This window comes from Perognathus longimembris, chromosome 10 (assembly GCF_023159225.1).
Source record: "Perognathus longimembris pacificus isolate PPM17 chromosome 10, ASM2315922v1, whole genome shotgun sequence".
Lineage (NCBI taxonomy): Eukaryota > Metazoa > Chordata > Mammalia > Rodentia > Heteromyidae > Perognathus > Perognathus longimembris.
In genome coordinates, this window is record NC_063170.1 from 12,056,441 (window position 1) to 12,083,511 (window position 27,071).

Below are 27,071 nucleotides of genomic sequence, written 5' to 3' on the forward strand. Positions count from 1 at the left end.
GGGGACATCAGTACCAGTTGTGGTGTGTGTGTTGCCAAAACGACACAGCATCTACACATCTGGATGGTTGGACAAATAGGCTGAGTTACTAACAGCTTCATTATGTTCATGTTTTTGAGACCTGTAGCCAGTGGCTTTGAATGTGTGGCTCGAATGCCTCAGACTCTCAAGTGCTTCATGATGTGTTCTAGTATATTGGATTCTTCTAAAAGCATCCATTTTTAGGGGTGTGTGTGTGTGTCTGTCAGTTCAGGGGCTTGAACTCAGGACCTGGGCTCTGTCCCTGAGCTCTTTTGCTCAAGGCTAGTGCTCTACTACTTGAGCCACAGCTTCACTTCCGGTTTTTGGGTGGTTAATTGGAGATAAGAGTCTCCTGGACTTTCCTATCCTGGATGGCTTCAAACTGCCATCCTCAGATCTCAGCCTCCTAAGTAGCTACAGGCGTGAGCCACTAGCGCCAGGCAAAATATGACTTTTTGAGAGTCAAAAATGTATTAACAGATATAAAATGTTCTACTTCAAAACTCCTAGGTGTGAGAGAGTAAGCAAATGAGCCTAATCCAGGTAAGGCCAGGCCCCTCAGGGGGAGATGACTGGACACATGCAGCCTGTGGACACCAGGCTCAAGGAGGTCCAGGATAGTGGGAGGAGGGGGAAAGAGGACAAAGGAGGAGAGGAGGAGGAGGAGGAGGAGGAGGAGGAGGAGGAGGAGGAGGAGGAGGAGGAGGAGGAAGAAGAGGAGAGAGAACATGGAAGGAAGAGGAGGAATGAGGGAAGAAGAGGGAGGGGGAAAAGGAGGAGGCCGAGAGGCGAAACAGCAGCATGTCTCACCCTGTTATGAAGTGGGTGTTGGACAACAGGGTCCTCAACACTACAGTGGGCGGGGGGGGCACTCCTTAGGGAATGGCCCCAAGTAAGTGGCCTGAGGTGATGAGCCAGCCCCTCTTGTCCTGGGGGCTTTGGACTTGGCCATCCCAGGGGTGGCCTTTGCTTAAATCCCAACCAGACTCACCTTTCTGGTGGTCAGGATGCCCTGGTTGCTCTCGGGGTGCGTGGTGATGGTGAAATGGTCTGCGGCGTCACCCCCCACGATGCGGTAGGAGGCCCGCCACGCTGGAGAGCTGGGGGCATCCAGGTCGGTCACCGTCAGCCTCTGCACCTCCTGGCCTACTTTGTTCTCAGGCACTCGGGCCTCGTACTGTGAGCATGGAAAGCCGCAGCATGAGAGCGGAGCCTGACCATCCAAGCCTGCTCCCCACTTCCAGGGCTGCAACCCCTCTATCCCACTTCTGAGATGACCTCAGGGCCTTAACCCTTTGCTGAACCACCAACCCCTGCCCCCAGTAGGTTTTGGGGGCACACCCTGTGAAGAAAATCCCAAGTGGGCTGGGGATATAGCCTAGTGGCAAGAGTGCCTGCCTCGGATACACGAGGCCCTAGGTTCGATTCCCCAGCACCACATATACAGAAAACAGCCAGAAGCGGCGCTGTGGCTCAAGTGGCAGAGTGCTAGCCTTGAGCGGGAAGAAGCCAGGGACAGTGCTCAGGCCCTGAGTCCAAGGCCCACGACTGGCCAAAAAAAAAAAAGAAGAAAATCCCAAGTGTCAGACCCCCCCCCCGCCATGAGAACAGAAGACACCAACATTAGACCCACTTTCTGGCCCCCCAGGGCCTGGGAATAAGATTTTTTTTTTTTGTCAGTCCTGGGGCTTGAACTCAGGGCCTGAGCACTGTCCTTGCTTCCTTTTTGCTCAAGGCTAGCACTCTACCATTTGAGCCATAGCGCCACTTCTGGCTTTTTCTGTCTATGTGGTGCAAAGGAATCAAACCCAGGGCTTCATGCATGCTAGGCAAACTCTCTACCACTAGGCCATATTCCAAGCTCCTAGAACAAATTTTTATTTTTATTTTTGGCCATTCCTGGGGCTTGGACTCAAGGCCTGAGCACTGTCCCTGGCTTCCTTTTGCTCAAAGCTAGCACTCTGCCACTTGAGCCACAGCGCCACTTCTGGCCATTTTCTATGTATGTGGTGCTGGGGAATTGAACCCAGGGCTTCATGTATACGAGGCAAGCGCTCTTGCCACTAGGCCATATCCCCAGCCCCAACTAGAATAAATTTTTAATCAGGCCTAAATAACCTTCAGCAGCTGGGCTTGTTTGTGGATAAGATGGAATGTGTATGTCACCTTAACTGGCACTGAGTTGCCTACTGCTGGAAGGGATGAAAATTCATGGGGGAAGGCAGGCACGTATAGATATGTGGTCAGTATGTTTCCACATCAACGATTTTCATGTCAAGCGCCTATTTGCCAGGCTGTGTTAAGACCTGCACGTATGTCATTTCATTTCTGATCAGAAGGGTGTGGTAGGCATTTTATCATTATCTCTGTTCCACTGATGAGGGAATGGGGCCCAGAGAGGTCAGGTACTTTGTCCTGGGTCAGACAGCTAGCAAGGAACAAGACTGGGACTAAAGGCAATGTAGCTAGGAAAAGACTCGGCCCATCGCTAGTGCCTGGGAAGCAGGCAGGAGGAGCATTACCTTCTGGGGCTTAAACATGGGAGCGTTGTCATTGGCATCAAGAATCTCTATGATGGCCACTGCTGTGGCAGAGGACCCGTCCCCGTCCAGGTCTGTAGCGTGGATGGTTAGCGTGTACTCAGGGATTTTCTGGGGAGAAAGGGAGGAGAGAGGAAGCCCATGGGAACTCCAGTCCTCACCTGGGCTCCAGGAATCAAGGCCTTGGGGTAGCAGGAAAGGCAATGGTGGCTCGCTTCCCACTCTTACGCTGTTCTCTCCCCCTCCTCGGCCCCCACCAGGGGGGCCCATAAGGATGATCACAGGCCCTGATAGCTCCCCAGGGCCTGTCCCTGACCCTCAGCCATTTCTCCAAAGACGTTCATTAGGAAACAGAACGCCAACAGCAGTTTGCTCAGAGCTCATTCACTTTGTGGCACACCAGGGACAGATCGAAGCAATGCGCACAGCAAGAGAGCCATTCTGAGAGGAAATGAGAAAGCCTCCAGAAAATACTGAGTCTCCATGTGGCACCTGCCATCCCCGTCCCCCCGCCCCCCCCCCCCCCACACACAAGCGGGGATGCAGGGAGGCCATCTGGCAGGATGCCAAAGGGAGACGGGCATGGAACTTCTCTCTGATGGGGCCCAGCCCGGGAGAGCCCAGCGGGCAGCATTTTCCCCGGTCCCCCACCTCCCGGTCCAGGCCACTGGAGATGACACTGATAGTGCCGGTGCTGCGGTGGACAGTGAACATGAGGTCATGCGGGTCCTTGGGTTCCTGGCTGTGGATGGTGTAGGCAATCACGCCGTTGTACGTGTTGATGGCGTCATCCTCGTCCGTGGCTGTCACCTGCATCACAGAAGTTCCTAGAGAAGGGAAAGGAAGGGTGACAAGCTTTCCCTCCCAGCTCCGCTAGCCCCAGCCTCGGCAGTTCTCCTTTGTGGCTAGCTGGATGGAACCCACCTTGGAAACCCCTCTCTTCTTTTTCATTTTTCTTTGCCAGTCCTAGAGCTTGAACTCAGAGCCTGAGCACTATCCCTGGCTTCTTTTTGCTCAAGGCTAGCACTCTACCACTTGAGCCACAGTACCACTTCTGGCCGTTTTGTATATATGTGGTGCTGGGGAATTGAACTCAGGGCTTCATGTATATGAGTCAGGCACTCTTGCCACTAGGCCATATTCCCAGCCCTCTTCTCTCTTCTTAAAAATGCCATTTTTTTCAAAGCCAGGCCCTGGCCACTTGGAACAAAGCACTAGATCTCAGCCTCCTGAGTAGTTAAGATTACAGGTGTGAACTGTGAGCACCTGGTAGGACTTTCTGACCTTGGCAGCCTGGGTCTTCACTACAGAGAAGCCTCTTCTCCAGCCCTAGCTACTTGTTCTGCTCTCCACAGATCAAGTTCCACACCTCCCCACCGCAACCCTTGTAGTGGAAGAGCTTCCTGTCAGGTGCTTCATAGTAAATCATGTGATGCCATTTCTCCAACCCAGGCTCTGCCACAGGTCGAGCACACGTTCTGTCATTCCTTAAATTGATATTATTCCCAATTTTCATCATAATTATTAGGATCCAGAGATTGAGAACCTGCCTGGGGTCACATCCAGGAGAGAGGCAAGGTTTAAGAATCAAATCCTGGCTGGGGATATAGCCTAGTGGCAAGAGTGCCTACCTCGGATATACGAGGCCCTAGGTTCGATTCCCCAGCACCACATATACAGAAAACGGCCAGAAGCGGCACTGTGGCTCAAATGGCGGAGTGCTAGCCTTGAGCGGGAAGAAGCCAGGGACAGTGCTCAGGCCCGGAGTCCAAGGCCCAGGACTGGCCAAAAAAAAAAAAAAAAAAAAAAAAGAATCAAATCCTGAGCTGGGTGTTGGTGACTCATGCCTGCAATCCTAACGAGTCAGGAGGCTGAGATCTGGAGATCAAGGTTTGAAGCCAGCAGGGTAGGATAATCTGTGAGACCTTATTCCTAATTGACCAATAAAAAGTGAATGTGTGGCTCAAATGGTAGAACAGCCTTAAATGGAAAAAATAAACAAGACAGTGTTCAAGCTTTTGTTCCAATGCACGCGCATACACACATATGTGTACACACATATACACACATAAAAATTAAAAAGAAATGAAATCTTGGTCTTTGCAGCCCACTAGCTAGCAGTTCCTGAGCTCAGTCAACCCCTCAAGCATCTGGGAAAGCCTCAGATTCCTGCACCGCAGGAATGTGCTTATTTGGGGTGTTGAGGTGGAGTGGGAAAAGCTGGGTTTATACAAAGACCTCAGGTAATTGGATGCATGGTCACAGGAATAGGAATACGGGGTGGTGGTGGTGTCTTCCAGCGTTTCCTAGATAATTCCAGAAGATGACCTGAAGCTAGGTCTAGGTCTGGGTACATACAGCATACCCAGAGCCGTCCCCTTCCAGTCCCCTTACCAGGCAGCACCCCCTCCAAGACACTCCCTCTGAAGACATCCTGGGTGAACTTGGGTTTGTGGTCGTTCTGGTCTGTCACGATGACCGATATGTTCATGGGATCCTCCACTGAGGCCCCATTCTCCGACACGGCATGGCCGAAGAGCTGCGGGTTACACAAGTCTGTGCTCAGCGTGGCACACCCCTCCCCTGACACTGGGCCCACACGGGGGAGGAGGGGCAAGGTAATACGGGGGTGGGGTGGGTGGGGGGAATGCCACTTGCCTCATACTTGGCGATCATCTCCCGGTCCAGTGGTTTGTTCAGCAGCAGCCAGCCTGTCTCCTTCTCTATGGAGAAGATGCCCTCAGGGGGGCTGTCTGCTCCAGGCCCTGTGATGCTATAGAAAATCTTGGTGCCTCTGTCCTTATTAGACTTGAGCTAGAAGCAAAAATCAAATGGCAACTGAGGAAAGGGACAATTCCTCACCAACGCAGGGGAGAGCCTGCGGAGGCCCAGCTGGCAGCCCCCATGGCCAGGGGCGGAAGGCACAATCCTACCTGATTCAGCCTCTGGGGGAAAGGGCCCTTGCCATTCTCAGGAACAGATATAGGTGGCACCACCCACTCTCGCTTGCGTCTTCGTAAGATCCGTTTTAATGGGGAGACCTCTGCTTCCTTCCTTTCCTGCAAGGACAGAAGACCCCGAGCCTAAGTGTGTAAGAGATGGATACGCTCAGCACCTTCGTAGCTATAGCCATTAAGGGTGAGGAGAGGGCCTAGAGGGGTGCACTGAGGAGGGCCATACACCACAGCACAGTCATCGTAGAGGGTACTATGCAGCTTTAGAATAGGCTGGGGGCCAGAGGCTCCTACCTGTAGTCCATCAGGCTATTATCTCCAATAAACCACCAGAAGACGAGAAGTGATGCTGTGGCTCTAGCACTACCCTTGAGCAAAAGAGCTTAGAGACAGCACCCAGGCCCTGAGTTCAAGCCCTACAATCGACTAAAAACATAAAACAACCCACGTAGTGCTTACTATGCGTCAGGCACTAACCTGTCTTTTATGTAAGAGGGTAGGGAAATAAGACTATATGTTCATGGTTTTTGGTGCTGTTGTTTCGTAGTACTGGGGGTTGAACTCAGGGGACTTGCACTTGCTAAGGAGGTAGGGAGGTGCTCTGAACTAGATCTTCACACCATTGTGCTTTAGTTATTATTATTATTATTATTTTTAGACAGAGTCTCCTAGTTTTGTCTGGAGACAGCTACCATGCTCAGCCTTTATATGTTCTTAGCACAGATAAAGTCTGAGATAATAGAGAGGAAACTAGTAACAGAGCTTATCTGCGGGGAGGGGATAATACCGTAATCATAGAATAAGCCAGATGCAGCAAGGTACAGATACAAACAGTTCATTGGCTTTTTGTGAGAAAGGGAAATGTCTATTTTTATATCCATCTATCTAGATATACATAAAATACATGTAAAGTGAAACGTCTAGCCTCTGCAAGGAGAGGGTCTAGTGATTATCCATGTCTTCTCTTGGAGAGGTGGAGAGGATTTAGGTAGACAGAGACAAATCAGACTGTTCACTGTAGAGACTTTTTGCCCCTTCTCCTCACTTTTGTAATGCTGGGGCTTGAACTCAGGCCCTTGTATTTGCTAGGCAGGTGCTCTACCACTCCAGCCACACCCAACAGTCACCATGTGGCTATTTAAAAAATTAAAAGAGGGGGCTGGGGATATGGCCTAGTGGCAAGAGTGCTTGCCTTGTATACATGAGGCCCTGGGTTCGATTCCCCAGCACCACATATACAGAAAACGGCCAGAAGTGGCGCTGTGGCTCAAGTGGCAGAGTGCTAGCCTTGAACAAGAAGCAGCCAGGGACAGTGCTCAGGCCCTGAGTCCAAGGCCCAGGACTGGCCAAAAAAAAAAATTAAAAGAGGTCTGGGAGTGTGGCCTAGTGGTAGAGTGCTTGCCTAGCGTGCATGAAGCCCTGGGTTTGATTCCTCAGCACCACATAAACAGAAAAAAACAGAAGTGGTGCTGTAGCTCAAGTGGTAGAGTGCTAGCCTTGAGCCAAAAAGCAGCTCAGGGACAGTGCCCAGGCGCCAAGTTCAAGCACCAGGAATGGCAAAAATACATGAATGAATGAAACGAAAAAGCATGGACCAGTGCCTGAAGTCCACTTTCCTAGAGGCTCACAGGAAGGACTGGCAGTGCTTACTGGGGTGGCCTTCACTTGGGGTTAGCCTGGTAAGGGAAAAGAGGAAGGGAGCAGGGAGGAAGAGAGGGTGGGGTCCATGGGACAGGGCCCTGGGATCCTGCTTCTCTGATCCGACACTCTGGTGCCCCCTACTGGGCATCTGTGGTTACCTCCCTGCTCAGAGCCCCTTCCTGCTCACATTGGCCCTATCAGCTATCTTCTCTGAAGGGTTAACTTGGCTGACAGCTGCTATAGCAGAAGGCCTCTTGTCACAGAGCATCTTCCTCCTTTTTTTTTTTGGCCAGCCCTGGGGCTTGAACTCAGGGCCTGGGTACTGTCTCCAAGTTTCTTATTCTCAAAGCTAGCACTTGAGACACAGCACCACTTCCTTTTCTGTTTATGTGGTCCTGAGGAATCAAACCCAGGACTTCATGCATGCTAGACAAGCACTCTACCACTAAGCCACCTTCCCAGCCTGCTTCTTCCTTTTGTCTTAGGGTGGATGGATGTGGTATTTTACCTGGGCAGTTTCCCGGGCCAGGACACTGAAGTCGTCATTAGCAATGCCGAGCAGGGGCCCCTGTTGCCCAGGAGAGCCGGTAAATGCTGCTGTGGGAAAGGAAGGAAGAGGTATGAGAATGGAGGGGACTTCTGTAAGCCACCACAAGGCAAACAACCTGGCAAAGGTCCCCTGTATGGATCAAAGGCGTTACCGAGTGCACGACACAAGTCCACATTCAGAGGCCACTCCTGACCACAAGCAGTTTGCAGGTACAATCACTTTTTTGTTCACATGGTCAGAGGACCAAGATCACATTCAGTACATAGCCCCATGAAACACAGGGTTGACAAGGCCATAGCTAGAGGAAGATGGTGGCCTGATGGCCACAAGACCACACACAGCCCACCTCCCGTCACACTGCTGCCCACAGGCCCCCTTGGACCACCTCTGGTTATTCCAGCTTGTCATGTGTTCCTTCTGAAAATCTCTATTAGGCTACCATCCCAACAAGAACGTTGATCCTCTTGCCCCAGCCTTCTGAGTGCCGGGATTACAGGTGTAAACCACTACACTCAACTTCGACAAGCATTCTACTGTGGAGCTACACCCCAGTCCAAGAACGTACGGAAGTCAGAATTTTCCTGCATCGCTGGGGGAAATGGTACATGCTTGACAGAACACTATTCAGCCTTTAAAAGCAATAAAATTCTTTAAAAAAGAGTAACACATGCTGTATGACATAGGTGAGCAATGGATGTTAGGAAATGCTAAGCTGGGTGCAGCTTAGTAATCCATGTGCACTTCTGGGGTCATGGTTCAATCATTGCGCCAGAAAAACACTTCTAAATAAAAAATGATGCTAAGTGAAGTAAGTCAGAAAAGAACAAATATTATCTAATTCCATTAATAAGGGGAACTTTGGACAGCCAAATTCATGGGCAGGAGTAAAGGCTGCATAGGGATAGAGAGAAAAGAAAGATGCTGTTGCGAGTACAGAGTTTCAGAATTGTTTGAACCAAGGCTTTGTGCTCTCAATTTTGTGCTACAACTCCACTTCGAGCTTCTTGGTGGTTAATTGGAGATCAGAGTTTCATGGACTTTCCTGACTGAGCTAGCTTCCTCAGATCTGTCTTCTGAGCAGCTAGGATTACAAGCGTGAGCTACCCATGCCTAGTAGCTCAAAGTTTCAGTTTGCAGGATGAACAGTCCTGGAGATGGTTAATGCTGATGGCTGCATAACACTGTGGGTGTACTTAGTGCACTGAGATGTTTACTTTAAAAGTTAAAATGACTGTGGAGGAGGATACACTGCTGCTTTATATTTATAATTCTAGCTACAGAATCTGAGATCTGGAGGATCAAGGTTCGAAGTCAGCCTGGGCAAAGTCTGTAAGACTGCCTCCAATTAACCAGCAAAAAGCTGGACTGAAGATGTGGCTCAAGTGGCAGAGGGCCAGTTAAACAAGCAAGACAAGCAAGTGAGGCCAAACCTCAATACCAGAAAAAAAAGGTAAAAATGGTAACTTTATGTTGTGCATAATACACACACACACACACACACAACACACAGTAAAAATCTGCAGATAGCTGAGAATGTGAAGTGGACAATCACTTTGGAAATAGCTCTGCAATTATACACACACATACATACACACACACTCTCTCCCCCCCCCCAACAAACCCAGCAATTGCACTGATATACATACCCTATAAAAATACATTTACCAAAACACGTATCATGTTTGTGGTAGCACAAATCATACTACCTACGATCAGAAACAGCCAGAGCCGGGCACCCATGGCTCACACCTGTAATACTAGCTCTACTCAGGAGGCAGAGAACTGAGGACTGTGGTTTGAAGTCAGTCTGAAGTCTGAGAGACTCTTATCTCCAATTAACCTAAAAATGCTAGAAGTGGAGCTGTGGATCAAGTGGTAGAGCACTAGTTTTGAGTTAAAGAGCTCAGAGGCAGCACCCAGGTCCCAAATTCAAGTCCCAGTATAGGCACAAGGGAGGGGAAGGGGGAGGGGGAGGAGGGTAAGGAAGGAAAGAGAAAAAGATAAACTACAAGGATGCATCACATCTGGGAGAATGTAACAAATGCGAGTCCTACAAGCCAGATTCAAGACAGGACGCATGAATGAATGCCCTGCTGGGGAAACACACCTCAACCCTCACAAGTCTGCAGCAGAGACAGAGCTCTGGAAGTCGGAGAAAAGCCAGCACATTGTGTGTGGCTGGCTCACTTGGGAGCAGCCAGGGGCAGCGAACCCACAGCCACGCGTCCGCACATTCTTTGGCTAGTGTGGCTCCCTCAATACATACACTTTAGAGAAATGACAAGACAAAGGAAGGCAGTCAGGGGCTTCCAGGGGCAGCACCGGGGCAAGGTCGCAAGGTTTGTTTGTGGATTCCTCTGGTGCCGTCTCCGAGCTGATAAGAGGTCTCCAGTAAGGAGAATTTATATCATTTCTAGGAGGGAGGAACTCTACTCCTGGTGCTGCTCCAATTAAACTATCCTCCTCCCTTCCCTTTCCTCCTCTTCCCTTTTGTAATGCTGAGGATTCAATCCAAGTCCCCCCACCCCAACCCCCATCCTAGGGTTTGAACCCAGAGCCTGGGCACTGTTTCTGAGCTATTTTGCTCAAGTCTAGCACTCCTTCACTTGACCACACCTCCACTTCTGGATTTTTCTGGGGTTCACTGGAGGTAAGAGTCACAGACTATCTTGCAAGGCTGGCTTGGAACCTCGATCCTTAGATCTTAGCCTCCTCAGTAGCTAGGATTACAGGTGTGCGGTGGCACTTGGCCCTTTGCTACTACTTCTTAATGGCTTTTTTATTCAAAAATATACCAAGAGGCAACTTTTGGGGGGTAATCCATTCGAATTTTTTAAAACCATTATTGCACTATGGTGGTTTAGAACAGGTGAAACTTACCTAGCATAAATGAAAGCTGGAAGTGGTACTATGACTCAAAGTAGTAGAGTACTTGAGTGAAATTGCTCAGGGACAGTGCCCAGGCCCTGAGTTCAAGCCCCATGACTGACCAAAAAAAAAAAAAAAAGTGAAATTTCTGGTCATCTTTTAGGGAAGGAGCTGTGCATTTGAGGCCAGGAAGGGCTGCAGAACCATAAAATGCTGCTTCTGCTGGAGAGAGACCCAACGCTCACATGTGCAGACAGGATGCTAGCCCAGAAAGCTGCCATGGGCCCGTGAGAAGCAACAACTTGCTTAGCGAGCGGCCCTGCATGCCTGCCCACATCCCCACTGGAGGAGCTGGGACACAAGCTGGCCAGCTGTAGGGAAAAAGGCTTGGGCCTGATTCAGCTCCAGCAGGGCCCCAGGGCAGCCGTGCCCTGATTCTAACACACAGCCTACAGTCTCATCTTCTGGGGAAATCTTGATTTTGCCTCAAGTCTGGAGGTACCAGGCGCAATGTGTGGCTAAGGTTAAGTGGTCTTAAATACAGGGCAAAAGTTAAGTATCTACAGGGCACTTATGCCACAGGTTATTTCTTGTGATGCCAGAAATGATACTTACTGCAGAGGTTTTAAATGACGGGGGAAGGTCTCATACTATGAAGTAAAACAAAGTAAGCCGAAGGCAGAACTCTATATATCATATGTGACTACGCGCAGGAAAGAGTGAATTAAACGACTCCTCCCAATAATTACAACTTGTTTCAGGCCCATTGTCTTAAGCACCTGGTCACGACTACCTTGCTAACCACATACAGAGAGAGAGAGAGAGAGAGAGAGAGAGAGAGAGAGAGAGAGAGAGAGGAGAGAGAGAGGAGAGAGAGAGAGAGAGAGTGTGTGAGTGTGTGTGTGTGTGTGTGTGTGTGTGTGTGTGTGTGTGTGTGTGTGTTGGTTCTGGGGCTTGAACTCAGGGTCTAGGAGCTGTTCCTGAGCTTTTTAGCTCAAGGCCAAGTGCTCTACCACTTGAGCCACAGCTCTACTTCTGGCTTTCTGGTAGTTCATTAGAGATTAGATTCTCAGATCTCAGCTTCCTGAGTAGCTGGGTATGAGCCACTGGTGCCCAGGCAGGGGAGACATTTTTGCCATCAGACTTTTGAATTCTGACCCTTGTGTGACTCTAAGTTATTCAAACACCAATTTAAAAAAATTGGAAGCTACTTGCCCTTCTTTTTCTTTTCTTTTCTTTTTTTTTTTTTTTTTTTTTTTTTTGCCAGTTGTGAGCCTTGGACTTAGCCTGAGCACTATCCCTGGCTGCTTTTTGCTCAAGGCTAGCTACTTAAGCCATAGTGCCACATCTGGTTATTTTCTGTATTTTGGTTGCTGGTGAATCGAACCCAGGGCTTCATGTATACAAGACAAGAACTCTTGCCATTAGGCCCTATCCCCAGCCCCTACTTTCCCTTCTTAAGCCTCTCCTAGGGGAGGAGCTGTGTCTAGCACTTGGGGAGGGGGACAGTGATTTCCTTCAGCTTTCCCTCGGAGAGAGCTCCCCAATCCTCTCCTACCAGGTTACCCGGCAAGGGATAAGGACTCCTCATTACTAGGAAGCCTTAGGGCCCACACTGGAAGAGCTGCTGCTCCCCAGGGTGCCAGTAACCCAGAAACCCTCTTCCTGTTATCTAAGAAATCTGCCCCTTAGGCATGTACAGCTCACCCCACTATCTAGCTCTCAATCTATTCTTAGAGGGGACAGTGCCAACAATCAAGGAGCTAGCAGTCCTGGGCCATGCAGGCTGAACATTCCAGGTACCCCAGGGGGCCTGGCCCCATCAGCTCCATCCCACATTTCACCAGGCAGGTGGAGAGCAAGCTTCAAACCCCACCGTGCATGAAACACCCAGAGACACACAGCTAACCGTCCATCCCTTACCCTGCCCAAATCCTCACAAAATAATCTGCAACGGAGATCGCTCTGCTCTCAGCCCAACAACTCAGGAAACAAGAAAGAGGCTGCCCCAGGGCTGAACTGCCTCAAGAAGCAGCTTCAGAGAAAGCACAGGAGCCCCCAAGAGGAGGAGGGCAGCCTAGGAACAGGTTTTCAAGGCTTGAGGCCAGGTAAGTGGTGCAGGATGTGGAGTCTAGAGGGCCAAAGATTTGGGTTCAAATGCATACCATGCTTCTTACATTGCATGGGCAAATTGTGAGAGCTTGTGGAAGCTCAGTTTCCTTATCTGGCAAACGGGAAAAAAAATAATGTCTACCTTATTGGGAAGAATAAGTTAAATTAGTGTTTAACATCAAGCCTGGGGCCTGGCTAAGAGTTAGCCACCAAGGAAAGTACCATTAGCCAGTACACAATGAACCTAAGTTTCTGGCTCTATACCAGACAAAACCCATCTCCCAAGCTGGGAGGGAGTTAGCCACAGCTGTGCTTTTTCCTGGTGGATGAAGCCTGGGAGAGGCAGATACACAGGGTCAGAGACCATAGCTAGAGCTGGCTCAGCTTAGGCTGCACCTGGAGAGGGCAGTTTGGTAGGAAGGCTCAGTGGTGTGCTGGTGTTGGTGGGTGGCTGATCTTGCTGGGGAAACCTGCCCCGGCACTTGGAGGACCATGAGTCACCCTTTTTGCCAACTGTGAGTCACCACGGGCTGCTTGGTGGTGAAGCCCTGGGGCAAATGGTTATAGCTTCTTCCTGGAGGCTTCCTGGCACAGCTGGCTTCACTGGCCTTGCATCACCGTTTCAAAACCCATCCTCTTCCTGCCTCACCTTCAAGCTGCCCTGCGCACAAAGTGAGTGGGCTCCTGTTCCGACCGGAGCCTGGCTTCCCCAGACCACACATCTCAGCCAAGTCATGGGGGCATGAACGGGCTTGTAGCAAACTCTTTTTGAGGTGAGTTGATGAGCACAGTTCAGACTTTAAGGCTGGGAAACAAAGGCCTAAACACAACTCTTGCTCCCACACCCACCTGAGACCTCAGACAGAGTCATCTGCCTGCTTTAGCCTGTTTCCCCTCACAAGGGACTAGAAAAACAAACTCCAGGAACACGATCAAGAGGTACTTACTCTGCTAAAAGAAACTAAACACAGATCTTCCTTATGACCTAGCCATACCATTCCCAGGCATCTACCTAGAATATCACCAGCTGGGATACCTAGAGACACCTGCACACCCATGTTCATTGCTGTGCTATTCACAACAGCCAAGTTATGGAAAAGCCCAGATGCTCTACAATAGATGAGCGGATCAAAAAACGTGGTACCTAAACACTGGAATTTTGCACAGCCATTAGAAAGAACAATATTATGTCATTTCCAGGGAAATGGATGGACCTAGAAAAAAATCAAGTGAGGTAGTCAAGCTCAGAGAGACAAATGGCGCATGTTTTCTCTTATATGCAGAAGTTACCCCTACTGGGACAGGATAAATTATACAGGACTCTAGGCATTCACACACAATGAGACCAAAGGAACCCTTAGGAACACAAAGGCACAATGCCTATATGCATATGATCATGCAAGTAATATTTATCTAAGTGAACTCCAAGAAAGGGAAAAAAGTGATTTTTTTCCTTTGTTATTTCTTTTCTTTCTGTCTTATTTGTCTTTGGGAGGGCAGGAGGGAGCACAGAAGTGGAGGGACAAATGGTGAACAAATGCAACCGTGGTACTCACTAGATACTATGTTGAAAATGAACTATACAACTTGTGTGTGAGGAAGGGAAGGAAAAACTGGGAGCGAGGGATGGGGTAACATTGTCTAAAACAAAACATACTCTTTGCCTGACTTACATAACTACAACCCCTCTGTACATCACCTTTATAAGAACAATTTTTAAAGAGGAGGAACCTATTTACCATTCTACACAGACTGCGTTCAGCACTAAGCCTGTGAAATGTAATGAGCCAGTCACCCCCAATTTTTCTTAATCTGTCATGGGGACTGAACTCAGGGCCTAGGCACTGTCCCTGAGTGTTTTCACTTGGACCCAGAGAGCCACTTCCTGCCTGGGCCGGCTTTGAACCTAGTTCCTCAGATCTCAGCCTTCTGAGCAGCTAGGATTACAGGCCATGAGGCCACCAGTACCCAACCTGTGAGATTCTTATCTCCAATAAAGTACTCAGAAAAAGGCAGAAATGACACTGTGGTAGAGTGCTAGCCTTGAGCAAAAAAGAAAAAAAGGAAAGGGACAGAGCTAAGGCCCTGAGTTCAAGACCCAGGACTTGCAAAAAATAAAAATAAAAAAGGCCAACCCTCTAAGCATTTTCTGTTCTGTTTATCTGTACCAGATAAAAGACATCCAATGGAACCAGGAGTCATTGGCCTAGGTTCAAAGTTCCTCTTCAAAAACCATTCTGCCTAACTTGGCCTCAGATCCTCAACTGGCGCCACTATAAAAGTTGTACAAGAAGGGTCCAGTCTCTCGGGCACTAGAGCTGATGAAAAGAGAAAGCTTTTAAAGTAAGATGTGAATTTGTCTTCTTGGCTGAAATAGGAAGGCATTCTGTAATCCCAGTGTCTAATCACACTGGATATTTTGGCAAAACAAAAGAATCCATCTCTCTGAAATAAAATGTCCTTTAAGGCACCAGTCCTTATCAATTTCGTGTGTGTGTGTGTTCGTGTGTGTTTGTGTGTGTGCGTGTGTGTGTGTGTGTGTGTGTGTGTGTTCCTTCTCAACTTAGGGCCCTGGTCTGCCCGGCCAGTTCCTGAACATTTTGACTTTCATTGTAATATCAGCTTGAACACGGTGGGCCCAAAAGGCAGCCAGCAGTGTGAGGAGACTGCTTACCAGATCTCTTACTCTGGCTTGATTTATGGGACATATCTAGTTCCTAAAGCAAACTCCTTCCGACTTGTAGCTACTGCTACCTCTGGCTAAGGGGCTGAGATAACAAGATGTGGAGAGAAAGCATGTAAAATTGACTCAAAAGATTCTGGAATTTTCTTAAGTAAAATTATATATAGCAAACAGGGCTGGCCAGGGTGGGTGTGGGGGTCTGGGTCCCCTCAGAGCGTTATAGCACAAGCCATAGAGAACCCACCTAGAAAACAGTTCATTTACTAAGAAATACTGCCTGATTAAAAGGCTGAGAGCTGTAGAGTATTTGGGAACCTGGTGCTGCTATATATTGTTGGGGTGAGAGAGAATGTAAACTGGCACTTTTCTGGCAATTAAGAAACCTTAAATAAGCTCTCTGACCCAAGGTTTGTGCCAGAAATCATCCCATTCCTTCAAGGACTTTTGTGGCTGATGCTTAAATACAAGGGAAAAAAGTCTCAACCTTTCAACATAACACTTAATTATGTTGTGCTACGGTCATTCAAATGGCTCATTTGTGGCATTAAATGTCATAAAAGAAAACCTACCTAGGAGAAAAGTGCTCTACAGAAGGGGAGGAAAACAGGTCACAAAACAGCCATTTATAGTAGCCTGACAATTATAACATAAAATAATAAAATAAAAAGTTTTATACTTGCATAAACCATGAGAGATGGGACTGAGCCCTGGTACCCAGAAAACAGGCTGAGTCTCCCCAGGCATCTTCCAGGCAAAAGGAGCTCAAGATGGCTGGCTGTGGTGGTACATGCCTGTAATCCCCCAAGACTGGGCAAGCCGAGGCAGGAAGATCAAGAGTTCGATGCCAGCCTGGGTTATGTAGTGATGACAAAAAGATGGTGGCCATGAGCTGGTCCAGGTGTGAGAAGACCAATGGGGAGAAGCTGCAGGGTAGCAAGGCATGCTGGGAGAACACATAGGTGAAGACTCAGCATGCTGGGAGGGAGGCCCATTTCCCTAGCCAGCTAGCTCGAAGCAGAGCTTCAAGACTTGCCTGCCAGAGGCCCAGAGCTCTTCCAAGGGGATCCATCCACCCTTCCTCCTTAGAACTACCAACAGAGCAGGGGAGTCCCTTGACTCCTGGTCATGCATTGGGGAATCACTGTCTTCTGGAAGCTCAGGAGTGGCAGACGGTGCTGCAGTGGAAGCATTTCCAGGAGGTACCCTTGCACCAGTGGCTTCACAGAGATCTTGGAGGAGCTGGGCCCTCCAAGATGGCAGAGGGCATCCTCTGGGGCGGAGGGCAACTTTACCATATTCCCTCCTCTAGGACCATACCAGAACAGAAATCCTGCGGATCAACTCGGGGCCAGCTGCAGTGGCAACAAGGCATGGTGGGTAAATGTGTTGCATACTTACCTGCAGCCTTGGGCAGCCATGCCATGGCATATTTAAGCTGCTGAACAGTAAGCACTTGATCAATACAAGCCAGCCCTTATTAACCTCCAGTCTCTAAAATAGGAACACATGCACGTACCTATGTGCTTGGCTGGCACCAAAGGGGATGTGTTCTGCTTTTTAAACAAAATGAAGTATTAAGAACTAAGGACTGTGGACAAGTCAAGGTCATCCAGAATTGTGAACTAAGTACAAAGTTCAAAACCCACAGAAATTACTATGACTTGTAATGTGTTCACAAATGATTTTCTATCTACTGCCTCTCTCGCCAATCTGTATAAAATGCACAAAAAAGTTAAGATTTGCTTATCACGGCATCTTGGCATATAAAATAGTGGCTGGTCTGGCAAAAAGGAGGCATCCCCAAAATTGTCAAACCACCAACATCCTTCGACACAATTTCCCTTCTAGGAATTGACTAAAAGAAATGTATTCCACCGGTGACTCTTGTCTGTAATCCTAGCTACTCAGGAGGATGAGATCTGAGGATCACAGTTTGGAAACCAGCCCAGACAGCAAAAATCTGATTACCCAGCAAAAAAGCTGCAAGTGGAGCTGTGGCCACCATCCTTGGGTGAAAAAGCTAAGGAAGAGTGAGAGACCCCAAGATCTAGCCCACATGCGCACGTACAATGTATTCCATATTCCAACTAGCCCAAATGTAAAACATGTACACATACAATGTATTCCAACTAGTCCAAATGTAACGCAAGTTATCACTTACTATACCACTAACACCCAACTTCCATCTATTTACCACATGCCATTTTATCTACCAACTCAACCCAGCCAAACTGTCCCTGTTGTTCCCCATTTTCCAATGCCAAGACACAGTGGGCAAAAGTGAAGCAATTTGCCCAAGGTTCTATTGCAGGTGCAGGAACAGATTCTACCTAGGCCTAGTGGCTCCAGCTGGCATCATATACATTACAGCACAGACATATTTTATGAAAACTTCAAGTACCAAAATTTGAAATGATACCATAAATATTAATATGTGCATAGTAAAACTAATATTTACATTACAGTGAGCACTGTGGTTCAAGAGGTAGAATGCTAGCCTTGAGCAAAAAGAAGTTAGGAGGGCTGGGGATATAGCCTAGTGGCAAGAGTGCCTGCCTCGGATACACGAGGCCCTAGGTTCGATTCCCCAGCACCACATATACAGAAAACGGCCAGAAGCGGCGCTGTGGCTCAAGTGGCAGAGTGCTAGCCTTGAGCGGGAAGAAGCCAGGGACAGTGCTCAGGCCCTGAGTCCAAGGCCCAGGACTGGCCAAAAAAAAAAAAAAAAAAGAAGTTAGGAACAGTGCTCAGGCCCTGAGTTCAAGCCCCAGGACTGGCCAAAAAAGAAAGAAAGAAAAATATTAATATGTAGAAAGTCACAGAACTGTAAAGCTGGAGCATCTGGCCAGCTCCTATCTCCACTCTCCATACACTTCACAAATGTTTATAGAGAAACATAAGGCTTGGATCACAGGCTTTAGAATGATGTGAGGTTTTCAAGAATGTATCCTTTATATCAAGGCCACAGCCCTGTTTGCGACTTGCATCACAGCAGTATTTGGGATCAAGTTTAAAACTCCTCAGATCCTCTTAAGGGAAAAATAATACCAGAAACGAACGTCTACATTAAGAATGGCAAAATAGGAAGCAAAATGTTTGCTAACTAGATTTTGCACCTGAGAATGGACCGCACTAAGAAAGCTACGAAGCTCCCAGCACTCAGGGGGAAAACAATGTTAGTGTGAATCAGATTTAGCAGTTTATTCAAAGTGATAGAACTTTAGTGTTGTTTGTTTTTGCCTTGCCAGTCCTGTGGCTTGAACTTGGGGCCTGGGCACTGTCCTTGAGCTTCTTTTGCTCAAAGCTAACACTCTACCACTTCAGCTACAGCACCACTTCTGGCCTTTTCTGTTTATGTGGTACTGAGGAATTGAACCCAGGGCTTCATGCATGCTAGTCAAGCACTCTACCACTAAGTCATATTCCCAGCCCCTTTAAACAGTTTTTGAGTTTTGGTGATTTAAAATGTTTTTGAAGTCAGATAACTGGAGGCTTAAAAAAAAAAAAGCCTGGTTCCTGTGAAAACCAGTAATTTTTAAAGGGTTTAGTTACCTTATCTTAAACTTATAGCACAACATGTCTTGTGGGTACTGTTAACCATAAAAGTTCAATTTATCTGGGTTAAGATGACCAATTCACTCCATCATCTATGCAAGACAATCTTTCCTAATAAGGTGATTCCCAATAGCTTTCTTTAAAAAAAATCCAAACACTTTACAAATTTCACAGTGACTCCTCCCTACCACATCTGTAAAAGATAAAAATAGAGGATTGGCTACATAAATCATGGCTCCAATGGATGTGAACTTCACAGTCTGGAAAGGTGCCTGGGACTCTAAGTTTTAAAAAGCAAACTGTAGAATGATATTTGTATGCATGGCACAGACCAATTCTTGAAATTCCCCTAGGCACACATAAGTTTTTGTATGGAAAAGTCTGCAAGGACTTGCTTTAGACAGTGACTGAGCTTAAGAGCTCCCAGGATAGATAGGTAGGAGAGTGCAGTGGTTTCAGACCAAGTTGCTAAGATTTGAATCCAAACCCTACTACCTACTTGGCTGTTTGTTCTAGGGCAAGTTAGTTTAACCTCTCTGATTTCAGTTTCCACATCTGTAAAAATGAGAGTCATTATAGTTTTTTTGTGGGGGAGGGGGCAGGAGAGTGGTCCTAGGGCTTAAACTCAGGGCCTGAGCACTGTCCCTGGCTTCTTTTTGCTCAAAGCACTACCACTTGAGCACAGAGACACTTTTAGCTTTTTCTATATATGTGGTGCTGAGGAATGGAACCCAGGGCTTCATGTATGCGAGGCAAGCACTTTACCACTAGGCCATATTCCCAGCTCCAGTGCTTCATATTTTACTGCAAAAAAAAAAGTTAGCCTTTAGTAACTATCTATTCATGGGTTGTTTAAATCCCCACCAGCCCTATATAAACAATATGAAGTAGCACATGTGGGGGTGGGGTGATAAAAAAATTGCTCCCCAGGCAATTCTGAATATCAGCCAAATTTGCAATCTACAGACTCAAGGGCCAACAGCAGGGATAAAGCAGTAGGAATGGAAAATCAAAGCTGGAGAAAGGCAGGAAAGTCCTGGAAGTGAACAGACAGACAGTATGAGACAGGGTCTGTTGTTGGGAGGCCCCGCTGAAGGACTGCATAGGGAGAAAGAAGGCAGAGGGTGTGGGGCTGGCTGCCTGTTTCAGCTTGCACGGGGGAGCCCACAGGTTCCTATCTCCCCTTTGCCTGCAGCTACAAGACAGGGCTCGTCATGCAAAGGAAGCTCGGCCGAGAGCCAGCCTGAAGCCAGACACCCAGGCTCAGCCCAGGGGTGCAGAGCCTTCCACCGAGGCCTCAGACTGTCCAAGCAGAGTCCTCAGAGATCCCAGGGCCTCCTCGTTATGGGGAGCTGGGACTCGCTGTCACATGCCTCAGGCCACATAGTTTGGAGTGGGTGACCAAGCCTAGATGCCCCTCTTCCCTTTTCCCTTCCCAGTATCCAGACACATACCACAGATCTGCCTGTGGCTGGGTTTGAGAAGTGTTGGAAAAGGTTTTGAATGGATCGGATGAAAACCACTTGTCTGATCAGTAATTCTTGCTTCTCTATTAAATGACTCAGGGAAGGTGTTGTGGTCCTCAAGCTTAAAATAAGGTAAGCCAAGAGTGATAGTGGGACTCTGCTTGGACAGTCTGAGGCCTGGGCAGAAGGCTCTGCACCCCTGTAATCTCAGCACGTGGGGGGCTGAGGCAGGAGGGTCCGGAGTTTGAGTCTAGTCTAGGCTAGATAGGGAGACTGTCACAAACAAATGAACAAGCAACTTTTTTGGATGCGCTGTACCATTGTATGCACTTAATTCCAACGGATCAAAGACTTTCTAAAGTAAAAATGAGATGACCAGAAGGTCAGAATTGAACATAAACAAGCCTTGTACCTGCTCAAATGTACAACACAAGGTTTCCAAGGCTTCTTGGTAACAGATTTTTTCTTTGGCCAGTTCTGGGACTTGAACTCAGGGCCTGAGCACTATCTCTGGCTTCTTTTTGCTCAAGGCTAGCACTCTACCACTTGAGCCACAGCGCTAGTTCTGCCTTTTTCTATGTATGTGGTGCTGAGGAATCGAACCCAGGGCTTCATGTATACAAGGCGAGCACTTTACCACTAGGCCACATTCCCAGCCCGGATCTTTTGGTATGTGTTGCTGGAGTTCAAACAGAAGGCATGGTGTATACTAAGCATGGACTCTACCACTACTCCAGTCTCATTATGTAGCCCAGGATGGTCTTGAACTTGTAACTTTCTTGAGTCACAGCTCCACAGATTTCTGGTGGTTAACTGTAGATAGAGTCTAATGGAGTTTTTTGCTTTTGCTGGCCTCCAATAGTGATCCTCAGATCTTACCCCATGTAGGATTATAGGTGTGAGCAACCTGTACCCAGCAGGCAGTCCTAAATGATCCAAAGTGGAGATCCCGAGACTGAGGGGGGAAAGAAGGAAGGCTCAGGATCACACTCCTCAGCCTCAATCTCTAGTGTCCTGGGAGAAAAGATTCTTCCTCCATAGGGTCCCTAGGGCCTCTGAGGTCAGGAAGCAGCACAGCCATCCCTCCCTACCTCCTCCTGGATAGGGAACGGTGGCTCAGATGTTAGTGGGCATTATATCTAAGGGTCAAGGGAGAGAAGAAGCTGAGTTGTGGGTACCAAGATTCCCGCATCCTGAAGCTCAACAGGACCAGGGCAGCTATAGCCTTCAAGGAGTCTTTAGCTGTGGGGTTTTGCATACAGAATTTGGCAGAGAGGGGAAAACAAGGAGGAGAGATTCAATCACATTCTTCTGCTGGGAATCGGAGGTAGTGGAGAGGCAGAAGATGAACAGATTCTGGGCTGAGAATGGTGATGTGGGTGCTGCCAGGCCTAGAAATGGACCTTCCTTTTCCACACACCCCAAGAGGGAGGGAGGCCAGAGCTGTTGACCAGATGTCCTCCGTCCTCACCCACATGCCTGCTACTGGTGATTACCAGAGGCCTGGAGAGGAAGCCGGAATTCAAAGTGCCTGGGTCAGAGGTTAGCTATTTCCAGTCTTCCTCTCACACTCCGATACCCACCAGTTTGGTATTTCACACTCCAGATCCAGAGCTGGGTTCAAGGTCTAGCTAGCCCCACAAACTTTTACTGGATGACTACGGAGACGCAACACAGAATTTGAAGCCTTGAGTTTCCAAACCAGATAAATGAGGTCAATTCTACCTGTCTGGTGAGGCTTTTAGGAGGATTAAAGGAGCTTATTAAAAAGCACAGACTGTGATTCAGGATGTAGTAAGTACTCAATAAATGGCATTCTGGTTTACTTTTTTTTTTGCCAGTCCTGGGGTTTGAATTCAGGGCTTGGGCACTGTCCCTGAGTTTCTTTTGCTCAAGGCTAGCACTCTCCCACTTGAGCCACAGTACCACTTCTGGCTTTTTCTGTTTATGTGGTGCTAAGGAATTGAACCCGGGGCTTCATGCATGCTAGGCAAGCACTTTACAGCTAAGCCACATTCCTAGCCCTTTTAAAAACATTTTTTATTAATATCAATTAGTTGCACAAAGGTTACAAAAGAGTTCATTTTGACCTGTCCATATACACATAGTGGGTGGACATTTTTTAAACTCCTTGTCAGCACTACAGCACAGGTTGGTCATCCATCCTATGACTAAATAAGAGGTAGGAGGCAGGAGCCTCAGTTTCAGTTTCTGGTTCTAAGACGTCAAGAACTCTCATCTCCCAGGGCTTCTACCTTCCCTGGCTTTACCAACTGCCTCTGCCTGACAATTAATTCCAAGCCTCTGCTCACTTGACTGTCCCTGCCTTACACGCCTCCGGCCAGATTTCACATACGCGTTAAGTTACTGGAACTCACTCAGCTATTTTCAATGCCAGAAGTTTCCCTGCAGCCTATCCTGCTCCCATCTCCTAACTCTTTCCTAGCGTGTAGCCTAGCCATTACATCCGGCAAGGCCATTCCAGGAACAAGTGAAAAACAATTATTTTTTTGCCAGTCCTAGGGCTTGAACTCAGGGCCTGGGCTCTGAGTGGCCTAGTGGCAAGAGTGCTTGCCTCGTATACATGAGGCCCTGGGTTCGATTCCCCAGCACCACATATACAGTGGCGCTGTGGCTCAAGTGGCAGAGTGCTAGCCTTGAGCAAAAAGAAGCCAGGGACAGTGCTCAGGCCCTGAGTCCAAGCCCTAGGACTGGCAAAAAATAAAATAAAGTGGTAGAGCTCTAGCCCAGAGTTCAGCTGGGGTGGCAAATCCAAGAGACTCAGATGAGAAAAGACAACCTCTCAGTTCAGTACCAGAGTACCAAGATGGTTCTGGAACCCCACAGCAAACACAGCAACTGTGTTCTTGGTAGATAACTAGCAGATACGGGTAGGTAGGTCCACCTGAAGATGTTTATATGAATGTTCACAGAGAGGCTGGGAATATGGCCAGTTAGTGGTAGAGTGCTTGCCTTGCATACATGAAGCTTGGGGTTCGATTCCTCAGAACCACATACATAGAAAAAAGTCAGAAGTGGCGCTGTGGCTCAAATGGTAGAGTGCTAGCCTTGAGCAAAAAGAAGCCAGGGACAGTACTCAGGCCCTGAGTTCAAGCCCCAGGACTGGCAAAACAAAACAAACTGTTCACAGAGAGGCTGGGCTGCAGTGTCGTGACTGGGCCACAGGCTCTGGGTTCATCCCCAACACCAAAGCTGCTCTCAAAGGCCTACCACTGGTACACTGTACCAGTCCATGATGAAATATGAGAATTAACTAAACAACATCCAATGTGCCATGGAAGAAGCCAGCCCCCAAAGGACACAGCACACCACTTTTACTTCAACATGCCACTGTTGAGTTCAAGGTATTGTTAATCCTGTTTCTGGATCTGTGTAGTTTATGAACCTTTGAAATTAGTAATGTCATCAAGTTTAGCACTTGGATGCTTTCTTGTTTTTCTAGTTCTGGGGCTCGAACTCAGGACCTTGAGCTGCCACCCAACTTTTTTGGATCAACCACTTGGGCCACACCTCTGCTTGCAGCTTTTTGCTGGTGAACTGGAAATAATAGTCTCTGGGACTTTCCTGTGGAACTGGCTCCAGACCTTGATTCTCAGATCTCTGAGTAGCGGGGAATAGAGTTGTGACCACCAGTGCCCGGCTTGGGCACTCTAATATATTACTGTTTCGCAATAGTAAGTCTCTGGAGAGAGGCTGTTCAACCTCAGGAAGGAACATCATGAGTACAGGCTGGGGAAGCCTTGCTCTCCCCTCCCTCCTGCCACCATCCAGACACTCCGCAGAGCTTCGGTTTCTGGCCCTGCTCATCATAAGCCAGGCCTTCCTTCCGGCAGGGAGGTGAGGACACCTGCCTGGGTTTCCTAGGAACACAGAGCCGGGCGAGGAGGTGGGAGGGGAGATGAGAGGCTTGAGACCTGCTCCCTAGACACGATCCCTGGTGACGGTCTTGAAAGCCAACCCTATTCTGCTGTTGCCCTTCTGGCTTAGTTCCCCAGTAGTCACATCCGTGGGCACCATGAAATCCCCGTGGGCCATGGAAGCAGCCAACCAGGATTTAAGTCCATCCTGCAAGCTGCCCACCCCAGGGACTCCCTTTTCCAGCCCAAGGGAAGTTACCTCTACCAGCTTCCCAGGGCAGCCATTCGCATAGAAAGTACCCAAGGTTAGACTGTAAGCCACTCAAGGGCAAGAACTTTGTTTATGCGCCGTGACCACAGCAGTTCTAGAACAGACCCTGGCACCTACAGAGGCTAAATAGAGGCTTACTGAGAGAATGCAACATAAATAAAGGGCAGAGCCGACAGCAGAGGCTCCATACTAAAAGGTAGTTTTTATTCTCAAGATGAAATACGGTACAATCACCTTAATGTTAACTCAGGCTTAGCTGGGATTTACTAATGGAACTGTGAAGTTTTTTGTGATGAGTTTTCCATCTAACCCAAAGGCTAAGGAGAGTGTGCTGGGGGGGTGGGCTTCATGAAGTGGGGTGTGCCGCTGCTGGCCAGTAAACCACTGGGCGTCCCTCATGTCCAATCGCCGCACTAAGATGCAACAAGTTTCTTCCTCCCACCTCTCCTCCTCTAGATCCAATCTGAAGGACGGTGGCAGGCACAGGGACACAATCCGCTCCATTTCCTTCAATCAAGAAGACATCTCACTCTCTGTCTTGTCAAGTCCCAAGTCCCTACATCCAAGCTCATACCCTCTTCAGAAATGCTTCTGGAAAATTCTAGCAGAAAGAAACGAAGAGCTCACAGGAGTTAAGTATTGTTATTGGAAGCTATGGGGTTCAGCATGTCATCATTCTACTTTGTGTGTGTGTGACACACAGAGAGAGAGAGAGACAGACAGAGAGAGGGAGAGGGAGAGAAAGGGGTAGAGAGAGAAAACTCTAGTACTGGGTCTTGAACTCAGGTCCTCATGTTTGTGCTTAGCACAGACCAGGAGGTAGAAGTTATCTCTGGAAGCCTCAAAACCCTGAGCTGTCCAAGGTGAGCAAACTGAACCCACTAAGCTGTGCCTCCATTTCTCCATCTTTCAAACCTCTAATAGGGTTAGGTTATGGAGTTTCTCAAGTTCCAACACTGAGATTAAGAACTCAAGGTGTTTAATATTTACCTTGCCTGCTTCAAAGGAATGTTAGGATAAAGCAAGCTCCTGTAGAAGGGCTTTGAAGGGAAAGATGCATATACAAACAAGGTACTAATTATAGCATTTTTTAAGCTCAAGTTCATGGACACCCATAATATTCATAACCTAGGGGCAACTGTTCCTTAGCAATATGGAAACTCGCCTTCCTGGCCACACTTAAGAGTCTATGCATGCCTGGAGGATAGCCCTTTCGAGCCAGTGTAGGAAGCCTTTGTTTGGGGAACAGAAATGGAAAGAGGGAGATAGAAATGAAATCACTGTGAAGACAAACATGTTTGAGGAGTTTCTCTTTCTTTTAAATTTTAATTTATGTTTACACTGTTGGGATCAAACCCAGGACCTCACCTTACCACTGAGCTATATCCCCAGGCCTGTTTGTTTTGTGTGGGTTGGACTTGGGGCTTGAACTCAAGGCCTAAGCATTGTCCTTTACCTTTATTTTGCTCAAGGCTGACACTCTCCCACCTGAGCCACTGCTCTGCTTTCCGCTTTTCTGGTGGTTCATTGGAGAGAAAGAATAGCATGGGCTTTGCTATCCAGGCTGGCTTCAAACCGATCCTTGAGTAGGTAGGATTGCAGGGATAAGCCACCAGTGCTCAGCTTGTTCATTTTTAAAGAGAGGTCTATGCTGCCCAAAATGGCCCTAAATGCTTGGGTTAAAAAAGATCCTCAGCTTCTGAGTAGCTAGAACTACAGACAGGCACCACTATAGCCAGCTTGGGGAGTCTCAACTAATTGGACCCTGAAACTTGCTCTCCCTTAAAGTCAAGGTGGCACCCCATTTCACAGTCAGCCTACCTTAAGAGCTAGTCACATTTGTGGGGCTACTCAAGGTGATACCTACACACTAACCCACTGTTTCATAAACCAGGTATGTTCCTGGCCCAAATCCACCATTTTCACAACCCTAAACCCAGACACCTGAGAAAGCTAAGTTTCCTCAAAAGGTTTACAAAGCCTGACGTCACCAGGAAGCACTCCACCAACTCAACCATGAAATCGAAAACCCGATCACCGCTTTCCCGCATCAACCTGGAGCCTAGTGAAGTGGCAGTGAATCTGATAGTTCCCGCTTCAGTGAGAAAGATAAGGTGCTGACAATGCTCAAAAACCATAGAGGGCTCTCAGAGTCCAGTAGAGGACTTGACAATGGGCTGGGGGGGGGGGGTGGGATTTGGCGGAGGTCTGGTTAGCAATAAAGCTTCCTCAGGGAGCCGGAATTGGATTTGGGGCCCTGCCCAAGTTCACATTTTTACAGGTTGGCTCAGTTGCAGTTTGTTAGCCAGCCAGTAATAAAGCCATGTGCAAGAATTTAAAGTTTATGAGGCATGGCCTCTTATGCCTCAGCTCAGCTCCCTGCAGCCAAGGGTTTAAGCAGCCTGGCCCAGCCTGGGTGTTAATTGTTTTGTCAATCTGCAGAGTTATTTGGGGGAAGAGGTGTTTTTTTTTTTAAGGTTTCCACAGACTCCAAGGCCTCAATCCTCCTTAGAGAAACAAAGAAGGGTCTTT

At 48.1% G+C, this 27,071-nt stretch overlaps 1 protein-coding gene across 2 annotated transcripts in view; it reads right to left on the reverse strand.

The window, feature by feature from the left end:
* The window catches only part of Cdh3 (cadherin 3), a 37,535-nt gene that overhangs the window by 8,928 nt on the left and 1,536 nt on the right, over positions 1–27,071 (reverse strand). The window contains exons 3-9 of one of the 2 annotated variants that reach the window (XM_048355247.1): positions 7,665–7,750; positions 5,495–5,620; positions 5,220–5,375; positions 4,956–5,100; positions 3,213–3,388; positions 2,544–2,672; positions 1,013–1,198 (exon numbers count right to left, since the gene is read on the reverse strand). In XM_048355247.1, coding sequence (XP_048211204.1) covers positions 1,013–1,198; positions 2,544–2,672; positions 3,213–3,388; positions 4,956–5,100; positions 5,220–5,375; positions 5,495–5,620; positions 7,665–7,750 — 1,004 coding nt within the window. Of the gene's footprint in view, positions 1–1,012; positions 1,199–2,543; positions 2,673–3,212; positions 3,389–4,955; positions 5,101–5,219; positions 5,376–5,494; positions 5,621–7,664; positions 7,754–27,071 lie in introns of both variants that reach the window. The other variant, XM_048355246.1, reaches the window with a different exon arrangement.